Genomic DNA, 23,919 nt, shown 5'->3' on the forward strand with positions numbered 1-23,919 from the left:
ACGTACCTTTTGGAGTTACGTGAACTTAGTTCAAGTATGTTTAAAAAAAAATTAAAAATCTCAGACTTTACGCAATTTGAATTTACGTAAATATACGTGAACTCAGATTGCGTTTGAAACTTGAATCTTCATAGTGTACACAATCTGAATTCACGTACATCTACGTGAACTAAAAGTGCGTAATCATTGAATGTTAATAAGCCATGTACGTGAACTGAAAATTGCGTAAACATCTCAGTATATAGTATATAGGCAATCTTAATTCACGTACGTGTGAATTAAGATTTGAAAATCATTGAAAATTAAACCAACTTGAACTCAATTTCATTTCAGGTAAGTTTACGTGAAGTGAATTCACGTATCTAAACTGAGTTCACGTGCCTGAGATTGAATTCACGTAAATGTTAGCAAAATCTTGAATATGATTAATGATGATTGATGGGGATTGATGGTGATTGATAATAATTAATGATGATTTATGAAGATGGTTAATGATAATAATTATGGTTAAGGTTGAATAAAATGAAGAATGTGTTGAATGAAGAAGATGAAGATAGAATAAAGAAGAAAAAGATGAATTAAGTTAATGAAGAGGAAGAAGGGGAAGATAATTTGGGAATATTAATTTTTTTAAACATTTGAGGGATGTGGGTAGTAAATTAGGGGGTGTTGGCAGTAATATTGAAAAAAAAATAATCATTAATTAGCTTCCCTCGAAATTTGTAGCAACAGTAGGCAATTCAAAATGGAGTATTCTCCATATTCCATACGAACATTGCGCGAGAGAGGTGAAGAAAGAAACACACCGATTATGATTTATGAGACGCTTCACTTTTCGAAACCAATCGTATCGTCACCTATTTATACTCAATCATCATTCTCAATCTTACTTATTCTTCAAATATAAAACCACCATTTTTTACTCAACAAAACCTACAAGGTAAAGCTTCTTTGATATCTTTTTTAATTCTTTAGTCTTCTTTTGAGCTTTTATTGAGGTTGTTTTGTTTCCTTGAAAGACGATGACGAAGAAATACGAAGGTGTTGCTGTGGGAATTGACCTTGGCACAACGTACTCTTGCGTTGCAGTGTGGCAGGAACAACACAACAGAGTGGAGATTATTCACAATGATCAAGGCAACAAAACAACACCTTCTTTTGTTGCTTTCACTCATAATCAAAGGTTGGTTGGTGATGCAGCTAAGAATCAAGCTGCTACTAACCCACAAAACACTATCTTTGGTAATTTCTATTATCCATTTATCTACACCTTTATATATTTACTATTATTACCGTATTGCTATTTTAGCTTTATTAGTTTCTCATGCCCATACCACTAATGAGGGATACTTTTATAAAATAACATAATTTCTCTTTCCAATAGAAAACTAATTACATTTCTTAATTTGTGTGAAATTGTCAAAGTGATATATAATTTGAGACGGAGGGAGTCATTATTTTAAGATAACTTGTACGGGCATTTTTGTCCTAATCATGTACTATTTTGACAACATTTGAAATTTTTTAGGGCTTAATTACTTTTATTTCTTAGAGATCAAGTAAGTGTATGTGTTTTTTCTCAATGATGATTGTTTTTTAATGTTACTCTAAGAAATAATTATTAATATTATTTTTTCAGATGCTAAGAGGTTAATTGGTAGGAAGTTCAGTGATGATGTTGTTCAAAAGGATATGAACTTGTGGCCATTCAAAGTTGTTTCTGATGTAAACAACAAACCCATGGTTGTTGTTAAGTACAAGGGTCAAGAAAAGCAACTGTATGTGGAGGAAATTTCATCAATGGTCCTCACAAAGATGCGGGAGATTGCAGAGGCATATTTGGAATCACCAGTTAAGAATGCAGTCATTACTGTACCAGCTTATTTCAATTATTCTCAGAGAAAAGCCACCATAGATGCTGGTGCTATTGCTGGCCTTATTGTTATGCGGATAATGAGTGAGCCTACAGCTGCAGCTATTGCTTATGGACTTGACAAGAGACCTAACTGCATGGGAGAACGAAATATTTTTGTCTTTGACCTAGGTGGTGGGACTTTTGATGTGTCTCTTGTTACAATTAAGGATAAGGTCTTCCAAGTAAAGGCTACTGCTGGGAACACTCACCTTGGTGGAGAGGACTTTGATAACAGAATGGTGAACTACTTTGTAGAGGAGTTCAAACGAAAGAAAAAAGTGGACATTAGTGGAAACCCAAGAGCCTTGAGGAGGTTGAGAACCGCATGCGAGAAGGCGAAAAGGACGCTATCTTTTTCTTTTGACACCACTGTTGAGGTAGATGCTTTATTTGAAGGAATTGACTTCTTTTCATCGATCACTCAGTGCAAAGTTTGAGGAAATCAATATGGACCTTTTCAATGAATGCATAGAGGCTGTTGAGAGTTGCCTTACTGACTCTAAGATGGACAAGAATAGCATCGATGATGTTGTCCTTGTAGGTGGCTCTTCTCGGATTCCCAAAGTGCAACAGCTATTGCAGGACTTCTTTAAGGGAAAAGATCTTTGCAAGAGCATCAACCCCGATGAAGCTGTTGCTTTTGGTGCCGCTGTGCAGGCTGCTCTGTTGAGTGAAGACATGAAGAATGTTCCAAACTTGGTTTTGATCGATGTTACACCGTTGTCTTTAGGCTGGAGGCTAGTACAAGATTGCATGGCTGTAGTGATTCCTAGGAATACTACTATACCTATCAAGAAGGCAGAGAATTTTGTTACAGTAGATGATAACCAGTCCTCTGTCTTGATCAGGGTTTATGAGGGTGAGAGAACTAGAGCCAGTGATAACAATCTACTTGGTTCTTTTACTCTATCCGGGTTGCCCCTTGCGCCTCGTGGTTATCCGTTCAACGTATGTTTTTCTATCGATGAAAACGGTATTTTGACAGTTTCTGCTGAGGAAGTATCCACTGGTAATAAGAATGAGATTATGATAACCAATTACAGAGAAAGGTTATCAGCGGATGAAATTCAAATTTTGATTCGAGAAGCTGAGGATTACCGTGCCGAAGATGAGAAATTCCTAAAGATGGCGAAAGTAAAGAATGCATTGGATGACTGTGTTTACAAAATTAAAACTGCTTTAAAAAAACAGAATATTAACTCGATGCTCTCCACACAAGATAACAAGAAGATCAATGATGCAATTACAAGGGCCAAAAATTTGCTTGATGAGAATCACCAACACGAAATAGATGTTCTTGAGGATCATTTAGAGGAGCTCAAAAGTATGCTTGAAAACACTGCCAAGATTGGTTAGGCTTTTTCTTCATAAACATTTTAACTGTTGTCTTGCTGTTTTGTATGCAATGAATGCAAAACCTTTACATGAAGATCTATTGATTAAGGTTTGATAAATTTTGCAATGGTATATGGTTTATAACTAGCCCCAAGTCCCTTGAGTAGAGAACAAATTATGACATGGAAGGTTTATTGGAAAAAAAAACTCAAGTTCTACATAGATAAGAGATAGAGTTATATAATAGTTTATTAAGAATGACACCTCTCACTTTACAAGTTAGTTTTGTGAGAATGAATTAGACTCCATATAAAAAATCTTAGAACAAGACGCCTATTGATCATGAACCCCCCTATTTTAACTCTCACCCCCCTATTTTACCAGATTTTCGAAAGTTACATAGAAACTTTCGAAGTACATTTTTTTCCAGAAATAATGAAACTTTCGTTCAACATGAAAGTTTCGAAATACGAAACTTTCAAACAATATAAAAATTTTGAAACGCAAAACTTTCGAACAAAATGAAAGTTTAGAAAAATCACGTTTCGAAAGTTTGGTATGCATGGAAAGTTTCGAAGGTGTTTCGAAAGTTTTGTATTCAATGAAACTTCTGAAACATGTTTCGAAAGTTTGAAAATGTTGAAAGTTCCGAAATGCTTTTGTTTTGTTTCTTTGAAGTATTTTTCCATTTTTTTTCATATTGATATATTGCAGTGCCTAGAATGAGAGGTGCGTTTGGCCAAATTATTCGCAACTTAGATGATAGAGGTGATGGTGCAGAGAGAATTCCACCAACAGTATCAAACAAACGACGCAACGAAGCAAATCGTCCGATTAAGCAGCGTCGTCGAAGACAAGAGGTCCAGGATGATGACGTTGAGCCTACTGAGCATGCACAAATGGAGGAGGATGTCCCTGGGCCTCCACAGATGGAGCAGGCGGCTGAGGAACAGTATGCTGCACATGCTGCCGATACTGATGATGCTGATGATATTCATGATGCTTCTGCACATACTGATAATGCTGATGAGAAGGATCAGCAGACCGGATTTCCTGGAGGACCGACAGTGACACATGTGTTGACACAATATGAGCATCACGTGGCTCGGAGGCTATGGGAAGGACAGGTATATGTTAATTAATTTTTAATTATATTTAATTATTTGTTTATTTATGTTTAAATTTTTTTAATTAATTGTATACTTATATATATGTTTAATTATATTTATGTTTAAGTTTATTTAATTTAAATTAAGTGTTTATATTAAGTGTTTATTTAAATTAAGTGTTTATATTTATATTAAGTGTTTATTTAAATTTATTTAATAATTGTTTATTTAAGTTTGTTTAATTAATTAATTAATTAATTGTTCTGTAATTACTCACAGGATCGTGGATCATTAAAAGTTATTACTCATGGATTGAAGCTGAAGAAGTTTGCCGAAGTTCCTGTGCCAGATCCTGTAGAGCATTGGATTCGGAAGTCTGGGTTGATGCATCTATCTTCAGGCTACCTCACTATGGTTGATGCTGCTCTGATATCCGCATTTGTTGAAAGATGGCATAGAGAGACCAACTCATTTCATTTGCCATTTGGAGAGATGACTATCACTTTAGACGACGTCGCGACTCTCCTTCGCATCTCACCCCATGGTAAATTTTTTGATGCACATGTGAATATGACCACTAATAATGCTGCAAGAGCTGCACATGAATACTTAGGTGCAACATGGGAGGAAGCATGTGCTGAGATTAATTATAATAAATGTGCTCAATATAGATTGCAATGGTTGCGTGATTTATATAGTCGTCTCATTCAAACTAACCAGTTTGAGTGTGCGGCGAGAACGTATCTGTTGCATTTAGTTGGCTGCACTATTTTCGCCGATAAAACACATACGCGTGTTGAGGCGAAATACATTACTTTTTTTATTGATTTACGTCGTTGTCGGGACTATTCATGGGCTTCCGCGGCATTGGTTTTCCTTTATGACAATCTGGGAAATGGAGCTGTCCACGACACTCGACAGTTGGGAGGTTACATGACGCTACTACAGGTATATCATTTATATTAAGTTGTGTTATTTATTTATTTAATTATTAAGTTGTGTTATTTTATGATGTTAATTATGTTGCAGTGCTGGATTTACGAGCACTTCCCTAGGATCTGTAAGCGGGGTGATAGAGGAGCGGTTCCTGCACATCTTCCAAGAGCATGTAGGTGGACTGCAAAACATGTTGTTGAAGGTGGATTGATGACATATCGTCGGAGACTTGATGCGTTGTTGCTTGAGGATGTAGTGTTTACACCATATGACGATGATCGAGTTAATCATCCGTTTGTATCGATTTCGATGTTTTCTGGATATCTTCGATGTGGTGGAATCTCAGTCTCATATTTGCCAGAACGATGTCTTCGACAGTTTGGTCGTATTCAGTGCATTCCGCGTGACGTTCCTCCGATGCCGAACAATATAGATTGGGTGTGGCAGACTACTATGAAATCAGCTATAGCGGCCTTTCAGAGGCTATATCATGTTGCGACTTTTCCTGGAGAGGTCGCTGCAGACTACTATACATGGTACATTAGTGTTTCACATCCTCTAATTCTCCCTCCATCCATTACTGCACCTTCGAGTCCACATACTACTGCTACTGCACATGCTGGTCCATCATCTTCTGCACATGCTGCTGATGCAGCACATGCTGGTCCATCGGAGCGAGATCGTAGAGCAGCTGAGCTTGTACGTAGGGCCATAAATTTGGTAACTCCATTTAATGAAATTCATACCATATTAAGTGAGTTAAGCCTCTTGTACAAAGATTAGAGATTGTGTTATGTATGCTTGTGTTATGTATGATTACATTTAGCGGTTGTGTTATGTATGCTTGTGTTATTTAATTTTTTGTGTTATTTAATTTTTTGTGTTATTTATGAAATTATATTTTGAGTTAATCCATAATGAAATGTAAATGATAAAATGTAATGAAATACAATATATATTCTATCTCTTCTAAAATTATAATTTTCATTTAATGAAATACAACTTCACGCACCTTAGCCCTGAATATCCTTTAACTTACAATATTATGTTTCTTCATGTACGCTTTCATTGCTTTTAACTCTTCTAAAAAGTCACAATCTGATAAAGATTCTTTATTCTCTTATTGATTCTCAATGATTAACTTTATCCAAAAAACATGAATGTTATCTAAAGGGATAACATTACCAGATATCTGCAACTTTGCCAACTTACAAACACATGGTAATCCATGAGTTGTTCTGATTTAGCAACTACATTTTGTTTTGTCGGTACTTACAATTTTCACTCTCTGCAACTATTTGTAAATTTTTTTAAAACATTTCCTTGATACACAGTGATGTAGACTTTGAAAAAATTGTGAATTATACCCGTGCTCAACATCCTTGATGGTTTTCTGAAAAGAAGATTGAATGATATATATTTGGTTCTTCAACATCATATTCACAGTATCTCAACTTTTACACAAATCACAAAAACTAGTTTGCAACATGTTTTTCAATCTCCAATGAGCAGACTCAACTCTACAAATAAATTAAATAATACAAATTAAAATAAATCACATAAATTAGGAAATCATATTTTCTAGAACAAAACAAATCAAAACAAATCATAACACAAATCTAAAAATACTTGTTAGATGTTGTGTTCCCCAAATGCACCACTCTATTGGTCCAAACATTGACAAATCTTTCTTCGTAAGGTGTTAACCATGAATCTTTCACATAATCAACAAAAAGAATAATATCGACACACACTAGCTCGAAATGTTGTTAGTGATGATCATACTTCTCCACACTAGACGAATATACAATTTTTTTCTATAAATCTATTACTTCTTCTTGTTTGTCCTTTTTCACATATTGTTTGCATCTTCCCCCAACATTTTTTTCAATATGAAAACGACATAGCAAATGTATTGAAGTAGAAAACACAACACTAATCGCATTCATCATGGCAAGATCTCTATCAGTCACAATAACTTTAGAAATTAAAGTCTCAAGTTTGAACAATTTTCCTACCTTTTCAAATGTCCAGGTAAAGTTATCTTGTCGCTCTTGTTCCAAATAAGCAAACACAACCGAAAATGTCAAACTAGTAGATGTGACACCGACAATTTTAAGTAGTGGTAACCTATATCTATTTGTTTTGTATGTGTTATCACATATCAAAACAAAATGAAACGTATTTAACAACTTTATACAATCAGTATGCGTCCAAAATATATATCTCAAAACATCTGAATTATCCTGTCTTTTTGTCCAATAAACATAATTTTCTTGTTGTATTAACTTCAACAGATGCTGCATTTCTGTGTACGAACCTCTCAATGATGATCAATAAGTACTCATTGCTTTATATATTTGACTTGTAATTGTGAGATTAACTTTATTTCTCTCTTTCAAAGCATTTAAAATGAATCTGAGTGCAAGCTTATATTTTGTCATGTTATTGACAAATTTCCTCTCTTCTTCATTTAAACACCCCAAATAAGAATGACTGGTTACGATATCAAGTAATCATGATTGTGTGTTCCACAACGAACGCTAATTTTCCATCTTTCACCAACACTTAACGGTATACATCTGAGAGTAAACAGACAATTTTCCTTATAAGAACATGTTACTGTTGATTTTGATTTATATCTTCCACCTTTTTCGCATCCCAAAATCAATTTGTCTTTTCTTCCCATTTTTTCGGTTGCTTTATCTAATTGAATGGTAATAATTAAAATTTCATTTTGTCTTCCAATAGTTTTTGCCCATTCAAATACAGCTTATTGAGAAGGAAATACCTACAAAATATGTTTCAAATAAAACATCAAATATACTGTTATAATAAAAAATTTATCGGTGATGGATTATCAATAATAATAATACCTGATCGGTGATGAATTTTTCTGTAGAATCTATACTCTTTCTTGAACCATGAACCTCAACTCTACCCATACCTAATTTCAAAAATAGAAATAAATTTAAATAATAATAAATTTAAAATAAAATAAAAATTGAAAATTTCTAAAGTTTCGAATGTTTTGAAACTTTCGAAACTAACTTACTTCGAATGTTTGAAATTTTCGAAGAATATGTGTTTCAGAACTTTCACATTCATCCAAACTTTCGAAATTTCTATTTTGGAACTTTCGGATTCATCAAAAGTTCCGAATGATTTGTGTTTTGGAACTTTCACATTCATCCAAACTTTCGAAAGTTCTAGAAATTTTCGCTTCGGAACTTTCAGATTCATCGAAAGTTCCAAATGATTTGTGTTTTGGAAGTTTCAAATTCTTAGAAACTTTCGAAACTTTCTGGAAATGTTCATTTCGAAACTTTCAGATTCATCGAAAGTTTCAAATTTTTTTATTATTTCTGTAAAATTTTATTTCGAAGGTTTTCAATTTAACAAAAGTTCCAAATAAACTGACTTTTAATTATTTCGAAAGTTTGAAACTTTTGAATATTATGAAATCTTTGATAACTTTCGAAAGTGGGGGTGAGAAAAGAGAGTAGTAAAATTTTTTTTGATAATTTTATATAACATAAAAAGGATACAATGGTCATTAGAAAAAAATGGTGTGGTGGGATGTAAAATAAAGGGGTGCACGGTACATTTCTCAATACCTTATTGATCTGTCAAAATTCATATTCTTATGGATGTGTATTTTTCCTCAATTATAATTATTAGTCCATTGGAAGGAAATGAGGTGTTAACAGAAAACAAAGCAAAGAGGAAACCTCTAACTAAATGAAGTAGTTAGGCTAACCGATGTAAGTATGTAACAGAAAACAGAAGAATCATTTTCATCATCTTTTTTAAAAAAACAGCTAATGTTATTATTTTAGTAATATTAGGAAGATGGAGATAGAACCCTGGACCTCTCTTATCACTTCACTTCTTAAATTTTCCACCCTGGCCATTAAACAAAACCTTATATCCCCATTTTCATCATAATCTAACTAAACAAACCAATGTCAGCCATACATCCTCTTTACCTAGAAGCAACAACACACTTCCTTCTCGTGCTTAAAAAGGTGGGAGAAAACAACAGATGCAAGATTCCAGGCTTCTGCAATTTTAAACTTTTGAAGCCCAAGGTATCAAATATTTTTTTAAAATAGTGTTGTTCATTTGAAAACGTAACAAGTAAGGAACTATTATTTACATTTGAAAATATAAGGGATTTGGCCAGAGTAAAAGTTACAGATCAGGATTGCATGCAGTCTTACGAATCATAATTTCGTGCAGTTTTTTTTTTTTGAGGTGGTTTCCATTTTGAACTCGGACAAGTTATAATATGTTTCTTCATAACAATAAAAAAAGGGTATTCCATTCTTGCGTGCAATCACAGTTGACAAACATGACTGAAATAGCGTTGGATTAGAAATAGATGCAATTTAATATTTTAAGAATAATATTCTAAGTTTGCACTCCTCCTACTAATAGATATCTGATTGGATAAAATCGGAGGAATATGACCTTGTCTAATTAGATTCACCAGTCTCTTAAGATCCCACAGGCAACAAAAAGTGAGTACCAAGAATTTTGACTACAGACAACAAAATGACCTCACAGATTGAAAATGCCAATTACCACTAAACCTCCTGATTATTTACTTTTTCAACACAATAATTAATTTTCAAGTAAAAAATAACTAAATTCAAAAAGTTTAATTAATTTTAGTATAATGTTCTGTCAACCGCAGACTGATACAGCCATTTCAAAAGAACAAAAGTCCACAAACATGTGTGGAGAGGAATGTAAAGTTTAAATTATTTGAAAATTACTGAAAATTGTAAGTCATCGTCTATTTTTGGTTCCTCAATTATCAACTACTTCTATGAGAGATGGCTCATAGTCACTTGGAGCCTCAAATCCATGAAGATTCATCACAGTTGCAGCTACATTAGCCAGCCCACCATCGGGAAGATCGGTGCGGAATCTGACTCCAGGCGCTAATCCAGGACCTCCAATGGCAATCGGCACCTTAACAAACAAACAAAAAAGTACAAGATTTTTTTAGAACCAAATTTGAGCTTCTTATTTATAATGATAATGCAAGTAATTTTAATTAGCACCATAACCTATTGGAAGCAGATAATCTTATGTTTTAGACCTAACTCAGCCTCACAATACCAACACCCTCTTGCGGTTAGGGTCTACTGGGTTTGGTGTGTGGACATTTCGTTGGCCAAATAACGATTCTAGTATATAGACTTTTTGTACCATCTTAGATTATGCGTCTAACTAAAATCCACTAAATTGACTTGCAAAAGTGAGAATTGTCTAAGCTTCATAAGTTCTATTTAGGCCGTATATTAGCCAATGTGGGACTTGAGGTTTCCTCGATAATATTTGAAGTAAAACTTACTGGCTCAAGAGTATGAGAAGTGAGGATCTGGACTTGTCCATTCTTGTCTAGCTGAGGTTTTCCAGATTTATCCCTCTTGACCATATCTTCTGCATTTCCATGGTCAGCAGTGACAACATAAATTCCACCCACTTGCTCAATTGCATCAAGAACCATCTGCAATTACATATGTAAATACACAGTTTTAATACAACTGCTTATTAAGCAATAGCACATATAATGAAAGGCTTGAACTATTTTTAAAGAATCTATGCATGACCAGCCAAAAAATATAAAGAGCTGTTTAGTTTCTGTTTCCATTTCCAAAAAATTGTGTTAATTTTACTTTTATTAATAAATAGTAAGAGACTTTTGAAGTAAACAATTATCTACCTTTCTAGAAATAGTGAAAATGTCAAAAACTGTTTTCTTTATTTATAGAAATGCATCTACATTAACTAATATTTCATCTTCTCTTCTTAACAATTGTTATCTTCAAGAGTCTCTTATTAAGGTAAAATGAACACAAATATTAAGAGATGAAAACAGAAAATGTTTTCACAAAGTAAACGGCCCCAAGTGACTAAGCTAATTGATATGAATTAACCAAATTAACCAAAAAAGCTAAATATTTGTAATTATAAAAAAAGGAAATATATAGACAATAAATTTGAAAATAACAGTCCATACCTTCACAGCTTCATCAGCTGCTTTACAAGCCACAATCGTTGCTTCAATGTCACCGGTATGCCCCACCATGTCACCATTTGGTAGGTTGATACGTACCTTCACAGCAGACAAAATAAGATAGTAACTCAGTTTAATTAATAAGACCATGAACCTCAAAATCACCTGATAATAATCCAATTAATTACCTGATCAAATTTTCGGCTAAGAATTGCATCCCTTGTCTTCTCAGCAATCTCCAATGCCTTCATTTTTGGTTGTTCATTGAATGTAATCCCAGAGTCACTTGGAATCTCAACATATTCTTCCAATTCCGAATTAAAATACCCAGACCGGTTCCCATTCCAAAAGAATGTGACATGACCGAATTTAACAGTCTCACTGTCGAAGAAGAAATTTATGAGCCAACACAAGACAAACATGATGACTTAACAATTCTATTTGCATTGCATAGTTCAAAAAAGTTCACCATCAAGAATAGATTGATATGTAGCAAAATCAAGGATTTGCATGTAACTATTATGATATAAAGAGAAAACTAACAGAGATTAAATAGATGATAACTCACCTGCAAGCAAAAGTGCGAACACCATTATGCACTAAATATTCACCAGAAGTCCTATCAATCTCTGGTGGAGAAACAAGGTAATGACGTGGAAGCTTCAATTCACCATCATATTCAAGCATGCCAGCATATCGGATTTTAGGGAAGCGTACTCTATCAAATTTGTCAAAATTTTCATTTTCAAGAGCCTTAGCAAGCATAGTCATACGATCAGCCCGGAAGTTGAATGTAACCACAGCATCCCCATCAACTATCGGACCAACAGATTTCCCGCTCTCGTCAACGATAACAAATGGAGGCAGATACTGGTCATTGGCCTTTGGTTCTGCCCTCAGTTTCTTGACAGCTTCAACAGCATTTGTAAACTTATAAGGCGCTTCACCAAGAACTTGAGCATCCCATCCTCGTTTCACAACACTCCAGTCATTCTGCAAGTTGTTTTCAAATCATTTACATCATTCATAGTCATATATAACATATATTTATCCACATATATAAATATTTGAAGTCCACAAAATTTGTTTGCTGTATAAAACAATAAGAATTGGAATACAACGTTAACCACGAAAAGGAAAGGAAATCTCGTAACTTTATGTTTTCATAGCTAAGATAAATGAGATTATGCAGCAGTTCCACGATAACCTGAATCCTTTGATTAAAACAATCATGATTCTCAGGCAAAAAAATTATTGTCTTTCCTTTATCAAACTTTAGAGCAAATATGGCATTGCAACAAAATCGGATTTAAAAAAAACAAAAAAACAGGATAAAATTAGTGTCTATATAAGACTAATAGCTATATAAAAATCAGTGAAAGAAAGAAACTAACAAGTTTCAATGATGCAGGTTAAGTAAAAGTATGAGAACATAAAATACTAAGCTAAATTCAAAGTAAAAGTGTGAAAAAATCGAATATTCACAGCCATATCTGACCAACAGTGAACATTATCATTGACCAGACCACAAGAAAGTTAGACACATAGAAGGTTTGACACATAGAAGGTTTGACACATAGAAGGTTTGACACATAGAAGGTTTGACACGTAGAAATTTTAACACATTAACACAAGTTAGATGTAGAACACAACTTACGAATGTAATCAGCCACCATAACGTGAACTACCTTTGAACTTTTATTAAATATTTAGTGTTGTTTGCCCAATTATCCTTTTTCTGATAAAATTAGAAATGTCTAGTATAAAAATAAGTCGAAAGTTAAAAGAGGAAGTCCAGAATTTGTTAACATTTTAAAAGAAACGGGGGATCCCTATAGGAATAATGAAAAGTTATTTCCAGGCATTGAAATACAATACCTCATAACGGTCCATTGTGACATACATGCGACCTCCACCTGATGCTATCCTTGCATCGATACCTTTCTCGCGCAAGTTCGCAAGATCATTTTCAAGGGTTTCCACAAAACCTACACTTGAGCCATCCAAAACATCACGACCATCTGTAAGGATATGGAGACGGACTCTCTTAACACCTCGCTCACTAAGCCCTTTAAGCAACAACTGTACATACATAATTGGTTAGAAAGCATAAATTTTGCAAACGTGAAGAGACACAAAAGTCCAAACCAAGAAAATCACCTGCACTTGATCAAGTCTGGAGTGAACTCCACCATCACTCAGTAGCCCAATGAGATGCACTGTGCCAGTTTCAAAACTTTCCTTTATGTAATTGAAACCTTCTCCGTCGAAAATTTTTCCAGATTCTAAAGCAAGGTCAACAAGCTTTGCACTACAATAAACAAACACAAAAGAAGATACTGATAGCCTTAAGGATAATTCATGAAAAAAGGTGGATCACAAAACAAGATGTAGCAAGCAAGATCTGTTACGGCGCAACCAACGGCATAAGAGAATAGGCACATCAAATCCAGATGTTGACAAGAAACAAGATTGGTTCACATTTTCTGCTATGTTAAATCAAGAAACAGCTTACATAATTCAAAAAGCACCAAATCCTAACCAAGACTCGAGTGAATAAATCAAAACACATCCTTTATTTTTAGATGTTATTGATTATTGGATTGCATCCTTAAACTAAACTAGGCATGAGCAATTAACTATTTACATAAATATAATATAATTAGTATATGATTACTACTTGTCTACTTCTACAACTACAAACTAGTATTTAATCTGTTTATAGCATCATACAAATGGGGACAAACTAAATAGATTGAGATTAGAAGCTATTTCAATATACCCTTGAGCAAATATCCGACCGGCACCGAGTGCATTGTGACCAACTTCACTGTTGCCCATGTCATCTTCTGTTGGAAGACCTACTGCTTTACCATGAGCCCTAACCAACCTCCAATGTTCAGGTGCACCCTACAATATACCAAAAAAATACCACCATTCATTTTCATGAAGTAAAAAAACTCAAAAACATCAATGGATCTAAAAGCACAGACTCCATCCAAACAAGTTCAATTCAACAAAATATAAATTGGTATGTAAAGTTTATACCTTTTTAAGGGAATCCATTGTGGGTGTTTCAGCGATGTGAATACAGTTGTATTCATTTTCCTTGGCCTCACCCCAACCATCCAAAACAATAACAGCAATTGGCTTTCCCTTTGGAAGCTTAGGATGATCTGGTAACTTCCATGAGAATCCAGAACTACCCATCTTTGTTTTTCTTTTCTATAACAGATTCTGATTCAATAACAAAACCAAAAAAGCAATCTTCACAAATTAATCAACAACAAATTTCATCATCATACATATTCTTCTATAAACATCACATCTAATATTATCAAATGAAACTATGTATGTATATTATTATTGTTAAATTAAACAACTTAATTTGGATCTTAAGCAGTTTTCAAATACAAATCTAAGAATTAAAATTAATAAAAATTGATTAGTAGAAACATAAATCTTAAATCTATAATAATTTGATCAAATAAATAAGTCAAAGGATGAGATTGATGCAGAGAAGTGAAGTAGTTTTTGTAGAAAATGAAAATCTCAGACATACCCAACGATTTCTGTTTCAGCCGCAACTAACTACACAAATGTCACGGTGGTAACCTAACACGACCAAACCCTTCTTCACCTTTGAATTGTGTTGTGTTGTGTTGTGTTTGGTTGTTGGATATAAATACAGTTTTTTTATTAGCGTTGATATTTTCATTTTGTTTTTTATTTAAAAAAATATAAAAGGTAGGAACCTACGAGAACGTGAATCCGGAGAGATATTTAAGAAGAGTCACTAGACGGAGAAAATAAGGGAAATGAAAATGGTTAACTTATAATTTTCCTTTTTTAGTAGTGGTTAAACATTTTAATTTTTTTACAGATTATACACCAATGAAATGATAATTATATCATAAATGACTGTAAATGAATATCTGTGTAAAATAATTGTAACACATTGCACACCAATTAATCTCTTAAAACAAACAATTGTTTCGGGCTATTTTGAATATTTTAAAATAATTAAAATTCAGATGTATTATAAAAGAGATGTTTTTGTTTTAAATGTAAATGCTACATTTTTAATCAATTTACATATTTTATTAGTTTTTATGATTAATTTAACATTAAAATAATATTTTTATGCATACTAATTTTGTTTAACTAAACCACACATGACGCGTTTAATATATATATAGTTTTTTTTATTAAAAAAACAAAAAAAGGAAAGAAAAAAAAAAGCTTAATATGTAAATATTTGTTTTAATATGTAAATATTTGTGAAGTAATAATGAGTTCATAGAAAATATATCGTTTATAGAAAAATTGGTGATATAAATATTTTTAGAAAGGAAAACAAACGAAAGAGAGAGAGAGACGTGAATATTCGAATATGCTACCCATTGTGCATGCAATTTTTCCTCATAAGTCGTACCTCTCTTTTTCTTAAGAGATTCCACAAAAATTAATTATTAATAGAAACGTGACTAACGGTGTGATACATGCTTCTACTATACGATATAAAATGATTTTCAAAAGAACCATACGATATAAAAATAATTTTTAATTTTAGTGAGAAGACTTTTATACCAAAAAAGATAAATTACTTTTAATCATTATTGTTTTTTATTTATGTTATTTTATTTTAAAGAAGTTAAAATTCAATTAAAATTATATATTCAAATATAAGTTGTGTCGAATAATCAAAATAAAATCAACTAAATTAATTTAGAATGAAACAAGTTTCTATATAACAACAAATTAAAAAACATAAAGAAAAAAAATATACTTCAACATATTAAATAATTTCATACGTGAATCTTTATTCTTATATACCACCACCATGCATAATTATATAATTTATATTTATTTCTTTCACCAATTCATGTTAATACTCATATCACTTAAATCTCTTATGTTTTAAAGTTGTAGTAGAACGTTTGAACTACCATCGAAGATCGAGTCATGATAAATGTAGCACATGTGTGCTTTTACTACGATAGTTTTGTTTAGGATGTCACTATTTAATTGAAAATGGTAGAAATTTGAATATTTTTATACGACATATTATACATGGATCGTCCAAAGAGGGACAAGGGGTAAAACATTTTAATTGTCCACTCATTTATTATTTATACATGATCATATAGAATAGATTCACTTTCTCCAATAAAATACATTTCCAAATTAATTAATGTAGACAAAATTTAAGAACAATGTTTTAATTAGTTAAGAATGTGTGCACTGTTACACTAACAACACATCTTTTATTATTTTTTTAATTAAAGTGTATGTCTTTTATAATTTTGTTTTCTAATTAATCCGAACCAATAATAATAGACTAATTGTAGAGAAGTAATTAAACACGAAAATCTTTTTCAGATTCTGTGTAACTACTTTTCCGTTGTAAACCGTGTATGGGGTGTGTGTAATTGAGTTGCATGTTTGGTTTTTGAAAAGTATTGATGCAACAGTTTTGTTTGAAGTACGAATTCCAACAATTTAATCAAGTATGTCTTGTGTTTTGGACCATACATGATCTCAATAGTGGTACCCTGGATTTATACGTTGCCCATGGTTATTGACTATTGCGTTGATTTTCTTGCCCATGGTAAACATACTAACCTCTTGCGCCCAATCTATATACTCTATTTCCTTTTTGGTACTAGCCCAATGTATTAAGCTTGCTAAAATCCTAAATCTTTCAAATGAAATCATGTGAAATTGTGTTAATTTTTAGTTCAACTAATAAATATTTATATTAGATTAATATTATTTTTAAGTTTCAATTCTAACATAGCAATTATATGACTTAAATATATGGTATTTAATTACTCTTCGAAGATAAAAAAAAATCATACAAAATCAATATTATTGAATTTCTTTTACTCCTTTTGTAAAAATCTCTTCGGAGCAAAGACCGAAAGACCGATTGATGGAGCAATTTCTCATATATATTTTGTCTTGTAAGAAATCAACTTGAAATTTGGGCACCTTCGTTTCACAATGAATAACTCTTAGGTTACTATAGCAAGTGATAAAGCATGATGGTTTTGAGTCGAGAAAATTGTTGTTTTTAATTTTTGAGAAATTGTTTTAAAAATTATTTTCAATTACCGATAACATTAGTATGTTAAGTCACTAGATCGCTCTTTTAAATTTTTTAAAACTGTATAACGGTAACTATCAATCATGATGTCTTTTGTATAAAATAAACTTTTAAATGTGTTCTCTTTCATTCACAAAATTGAGTATATTTGAGTACACCCCAAATGGTAACTTTTATATATTTATTTCCATTTAATATATTTTGTTTAATTTATTAATATAACTTAATTTTTTTATTATTATTTTATTATATTTTATTTATTAAATTAATTTTCTCATTTATTGAAAAAAAAAAGCAATATATAATTGCATCCCCTCTTGAAGGAGGAGTTTTATTTTTTTCGTATAGTCGCATCATCGTCATAAGATCTCATGAAAACTAAAAAAATTAATATATTTTTGTATATTAATTTTAAAGGAGGATATATTAAAAAAAATATATATACATTTAAAAGGCATATAAATGAAAAAGTACCAAAGATTTAAATCCAATTTCAATTAAATAAAATTGAACTGTTGGTATGAGGAGTTTTTTTTCATATATATCCTACTTTTAAATAAAAAAATTAAAATATTCTATTTTAAAATTAATATATTAAAAAACGTTATTTTTGTTGGCCTTCAAGAAATCGCATAATGTGAATGTGACATTTGTGAAGCAAAAAATAGAAATGCTACCTTCTACACACACATTGTTTAATTTTTTTTTATTAATTGATATAATAAACAAAAAATAATTAATTAAAATTAGTAAGAAAAAATACAAAAATATTATAGAGATTTAGTAGAACTATCAGTAACATTCGGATGATATTTTGAATTATAATCAGGTAATCGATATCGTTCTTCATTTTTATTTATAATATTATAAATAAATATATTTTATTTTTCATTTTTGTCAGAAGAGAAACTGAATTTGAGTATATCATGAAACAAAGAACAAAAGCAGCTATAATAGTGCAATAACTCCCTCCTATTTTGTTGTCAATCTTACTTGTAAATAAATTTAGCAACTGCCTCCTATTTTGCGGTGAATTTTAAACAATGTAACACATTCAAAAATTTCAGAAGAAAAAAAATACATTTATTTATATTATAACTAAAATAGATGTTAAAAATAAAATGCATAAACTTTATCGATTATTCTATGATAATCCAAAATATTGTTGTTTGAGACTGCTAAAGTAGTCAGTTAATTTTCTATAATATAATTTGAATAAATAAAAATAAAATATCTATTATTTAATAGTTATCTATTTTAATTTAGAAATAAAATAGACGTTAAATATAAAATGCACAACCTATATCAGTTACCCAATAATAATCCACTAATTATATATGTACATTTTATTCTTAACGTTTATTTGATTTATAACATAAATAAATGTATCTTTATTTATTTTCTTTAAAAAGAAACAATATTTGCCTATATCATAAACATAGAAAACATGAACATACTAAATTTTTTGAACATGTTACATTTTCTAAACAACTAGATATGTTAATTTATATTTTAATAAATAATTTTAATTGTAAAATAAGATACAGTTGACTGCAACATAGAATGAAATTATTAATTTTATTTACAAATAAAATTGATGGTATAATAGGAGAGAATATAACATTATTTTTTGACACATTTACTCAACCACATTAAGTTTAATGCATTTTTTCATTTAATATATTTTAATTGACTTTATTAATATAATTTAGTTTTTTAATTTATTTTTATTAGTTTTTTTATTAATTTAATTTTTTTTCTTTTCATTTTCTTAAAATAAACAATACATAGTCGCATCCCTATGATGTGATCTCCTGAAAGAAAAAAAATATTATTTCTATTAGTCGCATCCTCATTTTGCAATCCTTTGAAGGTCAAACATCATTTTTTTATATTAATTTCAAACAAGGGTATATTGATATTTTTTTTAAATGATATAGATGAAAACTATCCTAGTTACATAAAATATAAATAATGTATTTTATAAATAGTTACTCTTCCGTCGTATAATAATTGACTTATTTGCAAACAAAATTATCTCAAAATAAATCATCATTTTAATTTTCAATGTACTTTTTTCAATTGTACCATTTAATTAATTATACTTACATGATTTCCAATGCAATATTTTTCACTATATATTAATGATATTTATAATACATTGATGTCTATCAAGGATATTTCGAAAAAAAATAATTTTTTCATTTATATAAATTTTTTAATATGTGTAAAATGACCCAATAACGAAACAAAAAGAGTATTAAATATGTAATAAAAGATTATCTTCAATATGAGAAACGAATAAATAATAATAATAATAATAATAATAGTAATAATAATACATGTAATAATATCATTATAACATGTGTTTTTTCAAATATGTATATTATTATATGATAAAATATGTCATGTGTATATAAAAAGGAGGAGCCTCAACTAGGGGTGGGAATAGGCTAGGCTTTGAAAGGCCTGAGTCTGACCTACGATTTATTTTTTAGGCATACGGCCTATCATAGGTTTTTTTCCCGGTCTGACCTGACCTTTTTAAAAGTCTGGCCTGGCCTGGAAGCCTATTTAAAATAATTTAAAAAAAATATGAAACAAACATCTTTTAAACTCTAAAAAATAATTTTTTGTGTTAAATAATAGATTTTTTTTTCTGAAACAAACACATTCATTGTTACCTCTTAAAATATGAAATGACTACTGAGTAATTGACTAATTGAACAACTACCAAATATGGAATGACTACCGAATATGGAACAACTACTGAATATGAAATGTTCACTGAGTGATTGCCTAATTGATAGAATTTAAAATAGAAAATAATATTAATAATATAATAATAATAATAATAAATAATATTAATAAATAATAAAATATATATAGGTCGGTCTGTCAGGCCTAATAGACTTTTTTATAAGTCTTAGTATGACCTATTTAAATAAACAGGCTTTAAAAACAGCATGAACCTAGCTTTTTTATTAAATAGGTCAAACCAGGCCAGACCATAAGTAGGTCAGGCCGTAAGCCCTGAGGGCCTAGCATATTCTCATCCCTAGCCTCAACTCAACCCATAAATGATTAATTGACACCAAACTATAAAAGTTTAGTTTGACAGCAAATAACTTCCGCTTATTTAATTTAATATAAAAGCTAGCATTCATTCACTTAACTCTTAAGTGATCATGTGACAACCTATTTGAAGAAAACTTACGCTCTGTTTTTCTCACACATGCCTTTGGTTTATGCTCTTTTCAATTCTTACTTTTCGTTGTTATCTAAGGCTCCCATGCTTCTTTTACATATTTCTTCACCAGTAATGCTTCCATTACCAATGGCAGCTCTTGCCGGTTTATCCATTACCACTGCTTTTAAATTTGACATCAGTTCATGACTAGCGCTGCTTTGGATTATTGTGCATCAACTTTCCTTGTCGGGATTCAAAAGTGATTGGTTATTCTCACATCAACTAAAAATTGAAGGAATGTTGAATATATAAGAGAAGAGGTCTAGAGTGGGAGCAACAATGAGTAAAATACTTCAATACGTGAGATTTTGACACTATATCTTAATTTAAAACTTTAAGTAATGATATTAGTGTTCTCATTGTTTTGATTGTTGTTTTATATTTTACTGAATGTGTTCAATGCAAGGTTTGATAAATGATATAATCATAGAGAAAAGAAATTGTTAGGTTTTAGTTGAAATACAAGATTTGAAAAAGTCTCCCATTATTTAGAATTATATATATCAATCAAAAATCATAACTTGATTCAAGTAAACAAGAACAATCATTAGTCAAGTCCTATCGGTCATAATGCAGAAAATCCAACCAGTAATGCATTTTAGTAAAATCATAACTTCATTCAAGTAAACAAGAACACTCAAGTACACATCATTCATACAATAATAATCAGCACACGATTTCACAAAAATTAAATATCATGCAATCTTACCATAAATTAATTGACAATAATTATATATGTTTCTAAGTCAAATTTTAGTTATCACCATTACTATTCATATATTTTTAATTAATGATTACTCAGCAGAGATCAACTGTACGTGGTAAACCCTGGATGAATATCTGAGAATTTCAACATTCTCATTCGTAGTATATTATATTAGACTCATAAAACCGAACTTTCTCTCACTTTTTACCTCAAATCGACTCTTTTGCATGACATATGAATCACAATGAATTTTTGCAGCAACAATAGTTTGATAATGTGCAACAAACATTCTCAAAATCAATTGTTGGTTCACATAGTCGACAAAATGTGACAGATAAAATTATGCATAGCATAGAAATCAATGTTAAATAATTAATGAGAATTTTAGAAAGAAAAACTGAGTCCAAACAATGCAAAACAAAAAGAGGAAAAAGTTTCACCGACACACTAGAAAGATTTCGACATTAACTTTGTAGTTGCATGCAAAAGTAGTGTTTCTCAAAGGTTTAGACGCAAGGACTCATATAATGATATTAGTTTTTCAAGACGAGAACATGATTGCCGAAATTCGAGAAACTAGTCGCGTCAAGGGTGGAAACCTGTTTTTCGGACCGTAACGATGGATGATTTCGAGCATAAATAATGAAAAAGTGTGTTGCTTTGAGTTCATATATGGTTTTAGTATTCATTCGTGACAATCGTGTAATTTTTGACGTAGAGTAATATGGAGTTTCAATTTATGATTCGGGTTGAGAATGAAAAATGAGATCACAACAACTACGAATATAGTTTCTGTATTTCACGACACCCACTGTAATGGTCGTGGTCGAAGAGAAAAGAAGAAGAAGAAAACCATCATAGAGGTAGGCAATGTAAGTACAAAGAAGAAGATGGAGAACGGTATTCTCGATCTCTTTCTTTTTCCTTTTGTTTTTTGTTTTAAAAAAGGAAAGATCCAAAACTTATTTTTAACCCTTCTAAAAGCTCAAATGTCACCTAAACTCATTTTTAACACTTCTATAATTAAAATAGAAACTCTAAAATATTAATCATATATTAATATAGTTACCATAACACAAAATAATTACCCTTCCCTTTTCACATTGGATTAGACATTATGATTCCCCTTAAGCCAATGTCACTAAAGAAAAAATTACACTTAGCATCTTCTTGATTTCCTTGAAATTGTTAACCTCGTAAAAAAGAAAATGAAATTTGTTATCTACATGTTTGCTTCTCTTATGAAGTTTATAACTAATTTTTCATCGACAAGTGTTTACATCTCCTTCATCACCCACTCAATCTCCTTTAGAGATGACTGCACTAAAATTCCTTGAGATGCCACATTGCAGGCTGATATATATACTCTAATGAAAGTTCCACTACTGTATGTTTATTTGAACATTGGTGCTTCAAGAGGTCAAAACACATACCTAATTGTTGCGCAATACAAGGTTTACAATGCCCTCGTGGTCATAAACGAGAGGTTTTAGATACCAAGGAACTTGGGAAACAAGAACATATATACACATGCACTTGTATATACACACTTTTAGAGCTATATTGAGAGTCAAATAAATTAGTTTTTCTGAATGCCTACTCTTTTTTATCACTAGTTATTATTTATATATATATGATGCATTAGTTACAAAGTAGACTAACTAAATTGTTGACTAAATCTCATAACAGAAAATAACTACCCTTCCCCTTTCCACATTGATTACATTTTAACAAACTATAAGGTTCAAATCATATGATATGTATAATTTCATAATAATCAAAAGTGTATTAGATTTCAAGTGGTCAATTCACTAAAAGCAGATCATGAAATATATAATAAATATACACTATAAGAAAAACTGTTATTATTTACGGTATATTTTGTCTTTATCCACGACAATCTGTAGATAATGCAAAATTACTCACGGACTCGGGTTTGTAGTTAATTCATTCGGTAAATATTTACCTACAGATAAGCAGTGGGACACCCTTTAAAAAATGTCCGTGAGTATGATGACTCGCCGAGTCTCTGTTAAAAAATTACTCATAAATTTTCCGTGGATAAAGACGTAGGTACTTTATCTAGAGAAAAGTCACAAGGAACATTACTCATGGATAATCCTTGAAAAATTCTATTGTTTTTTATTTGATATTTATAATTTTATCCATGACATGCCGTTGGTAAATTAATTACAGAAGGAACATGAATAATAATATTCAAATTATGTCATTTACTCATGAAATTTTCGTGGGTAATTAAAAAATCATTTTCAGTCTATTTTGTTATTTACTATTTGCTGTATTTTTATAATGTATTTTAAAAATAAATTGTAAGTATAACAAAACATCATTGTAAAAACAAAGTGAAGTATTATGTAAACAGTGTTGTCAAAATACACTGGCTACCACAAGTCTCAAAATAAGAATAATTTACACTACTATAAGTCTCAAAATAAGCACATTGTCACTATCATTAGTTTTAAAATACACATAACGACACTATTGTAAGAATATATATATATATATAT

At 31.0% G+C, this 23,919-nt stretch overlaps 2 protein-coding genes and 1 pseudogene across 2 annotated transcripts; 2 read left to right on the plus strand and 1 right to left on the minus strand.

Annotated features, from left to right (window-relative positions):
- Positions 1-745: 745 nt before the first annotated feature.
- Positions 746-2,258, plus strand: LOC140918626 (heat shock cognate 70 kDa protein-like; annotated as a pseudogene).
- LOC101497156 (uncharacterized) lies at positions 2,156-6,255 on the plus strand. Its single transcript, XM_073365875.1, has 4 exons — positions 2,156-3,266; positions 3,965-4,377; positions 4,639-5,307; positions 5,389-6,255. Exons 1-4 carry the CDS (start codon positions 2,297-2,299, stop codon positions 6,076-6,078), a joined length of 2,742 nt encoding a protein of 913 aa, XP_073221976.1. The 5' UTR covers positions 2,156-2,296; the 3' UTR covers positions 6,079-6,255.
- A 3,685-nt stretch (positions 6,256-9,940) lies between these two features.
- On the minus strand, positions 9,941-15,029 carry LOC101512802 (2,3-bisphosphoglycerate-independent phosphoglycerate mutase). Its single transcript, XM_004492551.4, has 10 exons — positions 14,889-15,029; positions 14,375-14,563; positions 14,109-14,236; positions 13,487-13,637; positions 13,205-13,408; positions 11,895-12,319; positions 11,515-11,707; positions 11,330-11,425; positions 10,661-10,816; positions 9,941-10,275 (listed from the first exon to the last, which is right to left on the minus strand). Exons 2-10 carry the CDS (start codon positions 14,534-14,536, stop codon positions 10,111-10,113), a joined length of 1,680 nt encoding a protein of 559 aa, XP_004492608.1. The 5' UTR covers positions 14,537-14,563; positions 14,889-15,029; the 3' UTR covers positions 9,941-10,110.
- Between the last annotated feature and the right edge of the window lie 8,890 nt (positions 15,030-23,919).

The sequence above is a fragment of the Cicer arietinum genome, chromosome 3, assembly GCF_000331145.2.
Source record: "Cicer arietinum cultivar CDC Frontier isolate Library 1 chromosome 3, Cicar.CDCFrontier_v2.0, whole genome shotgun sequence".
NCBI lineage: Eukaryota > Viridiplantae > Streptophyta > Magnoliopsida > Fabales > Fabaceae > Cicer > Cicer arietinum.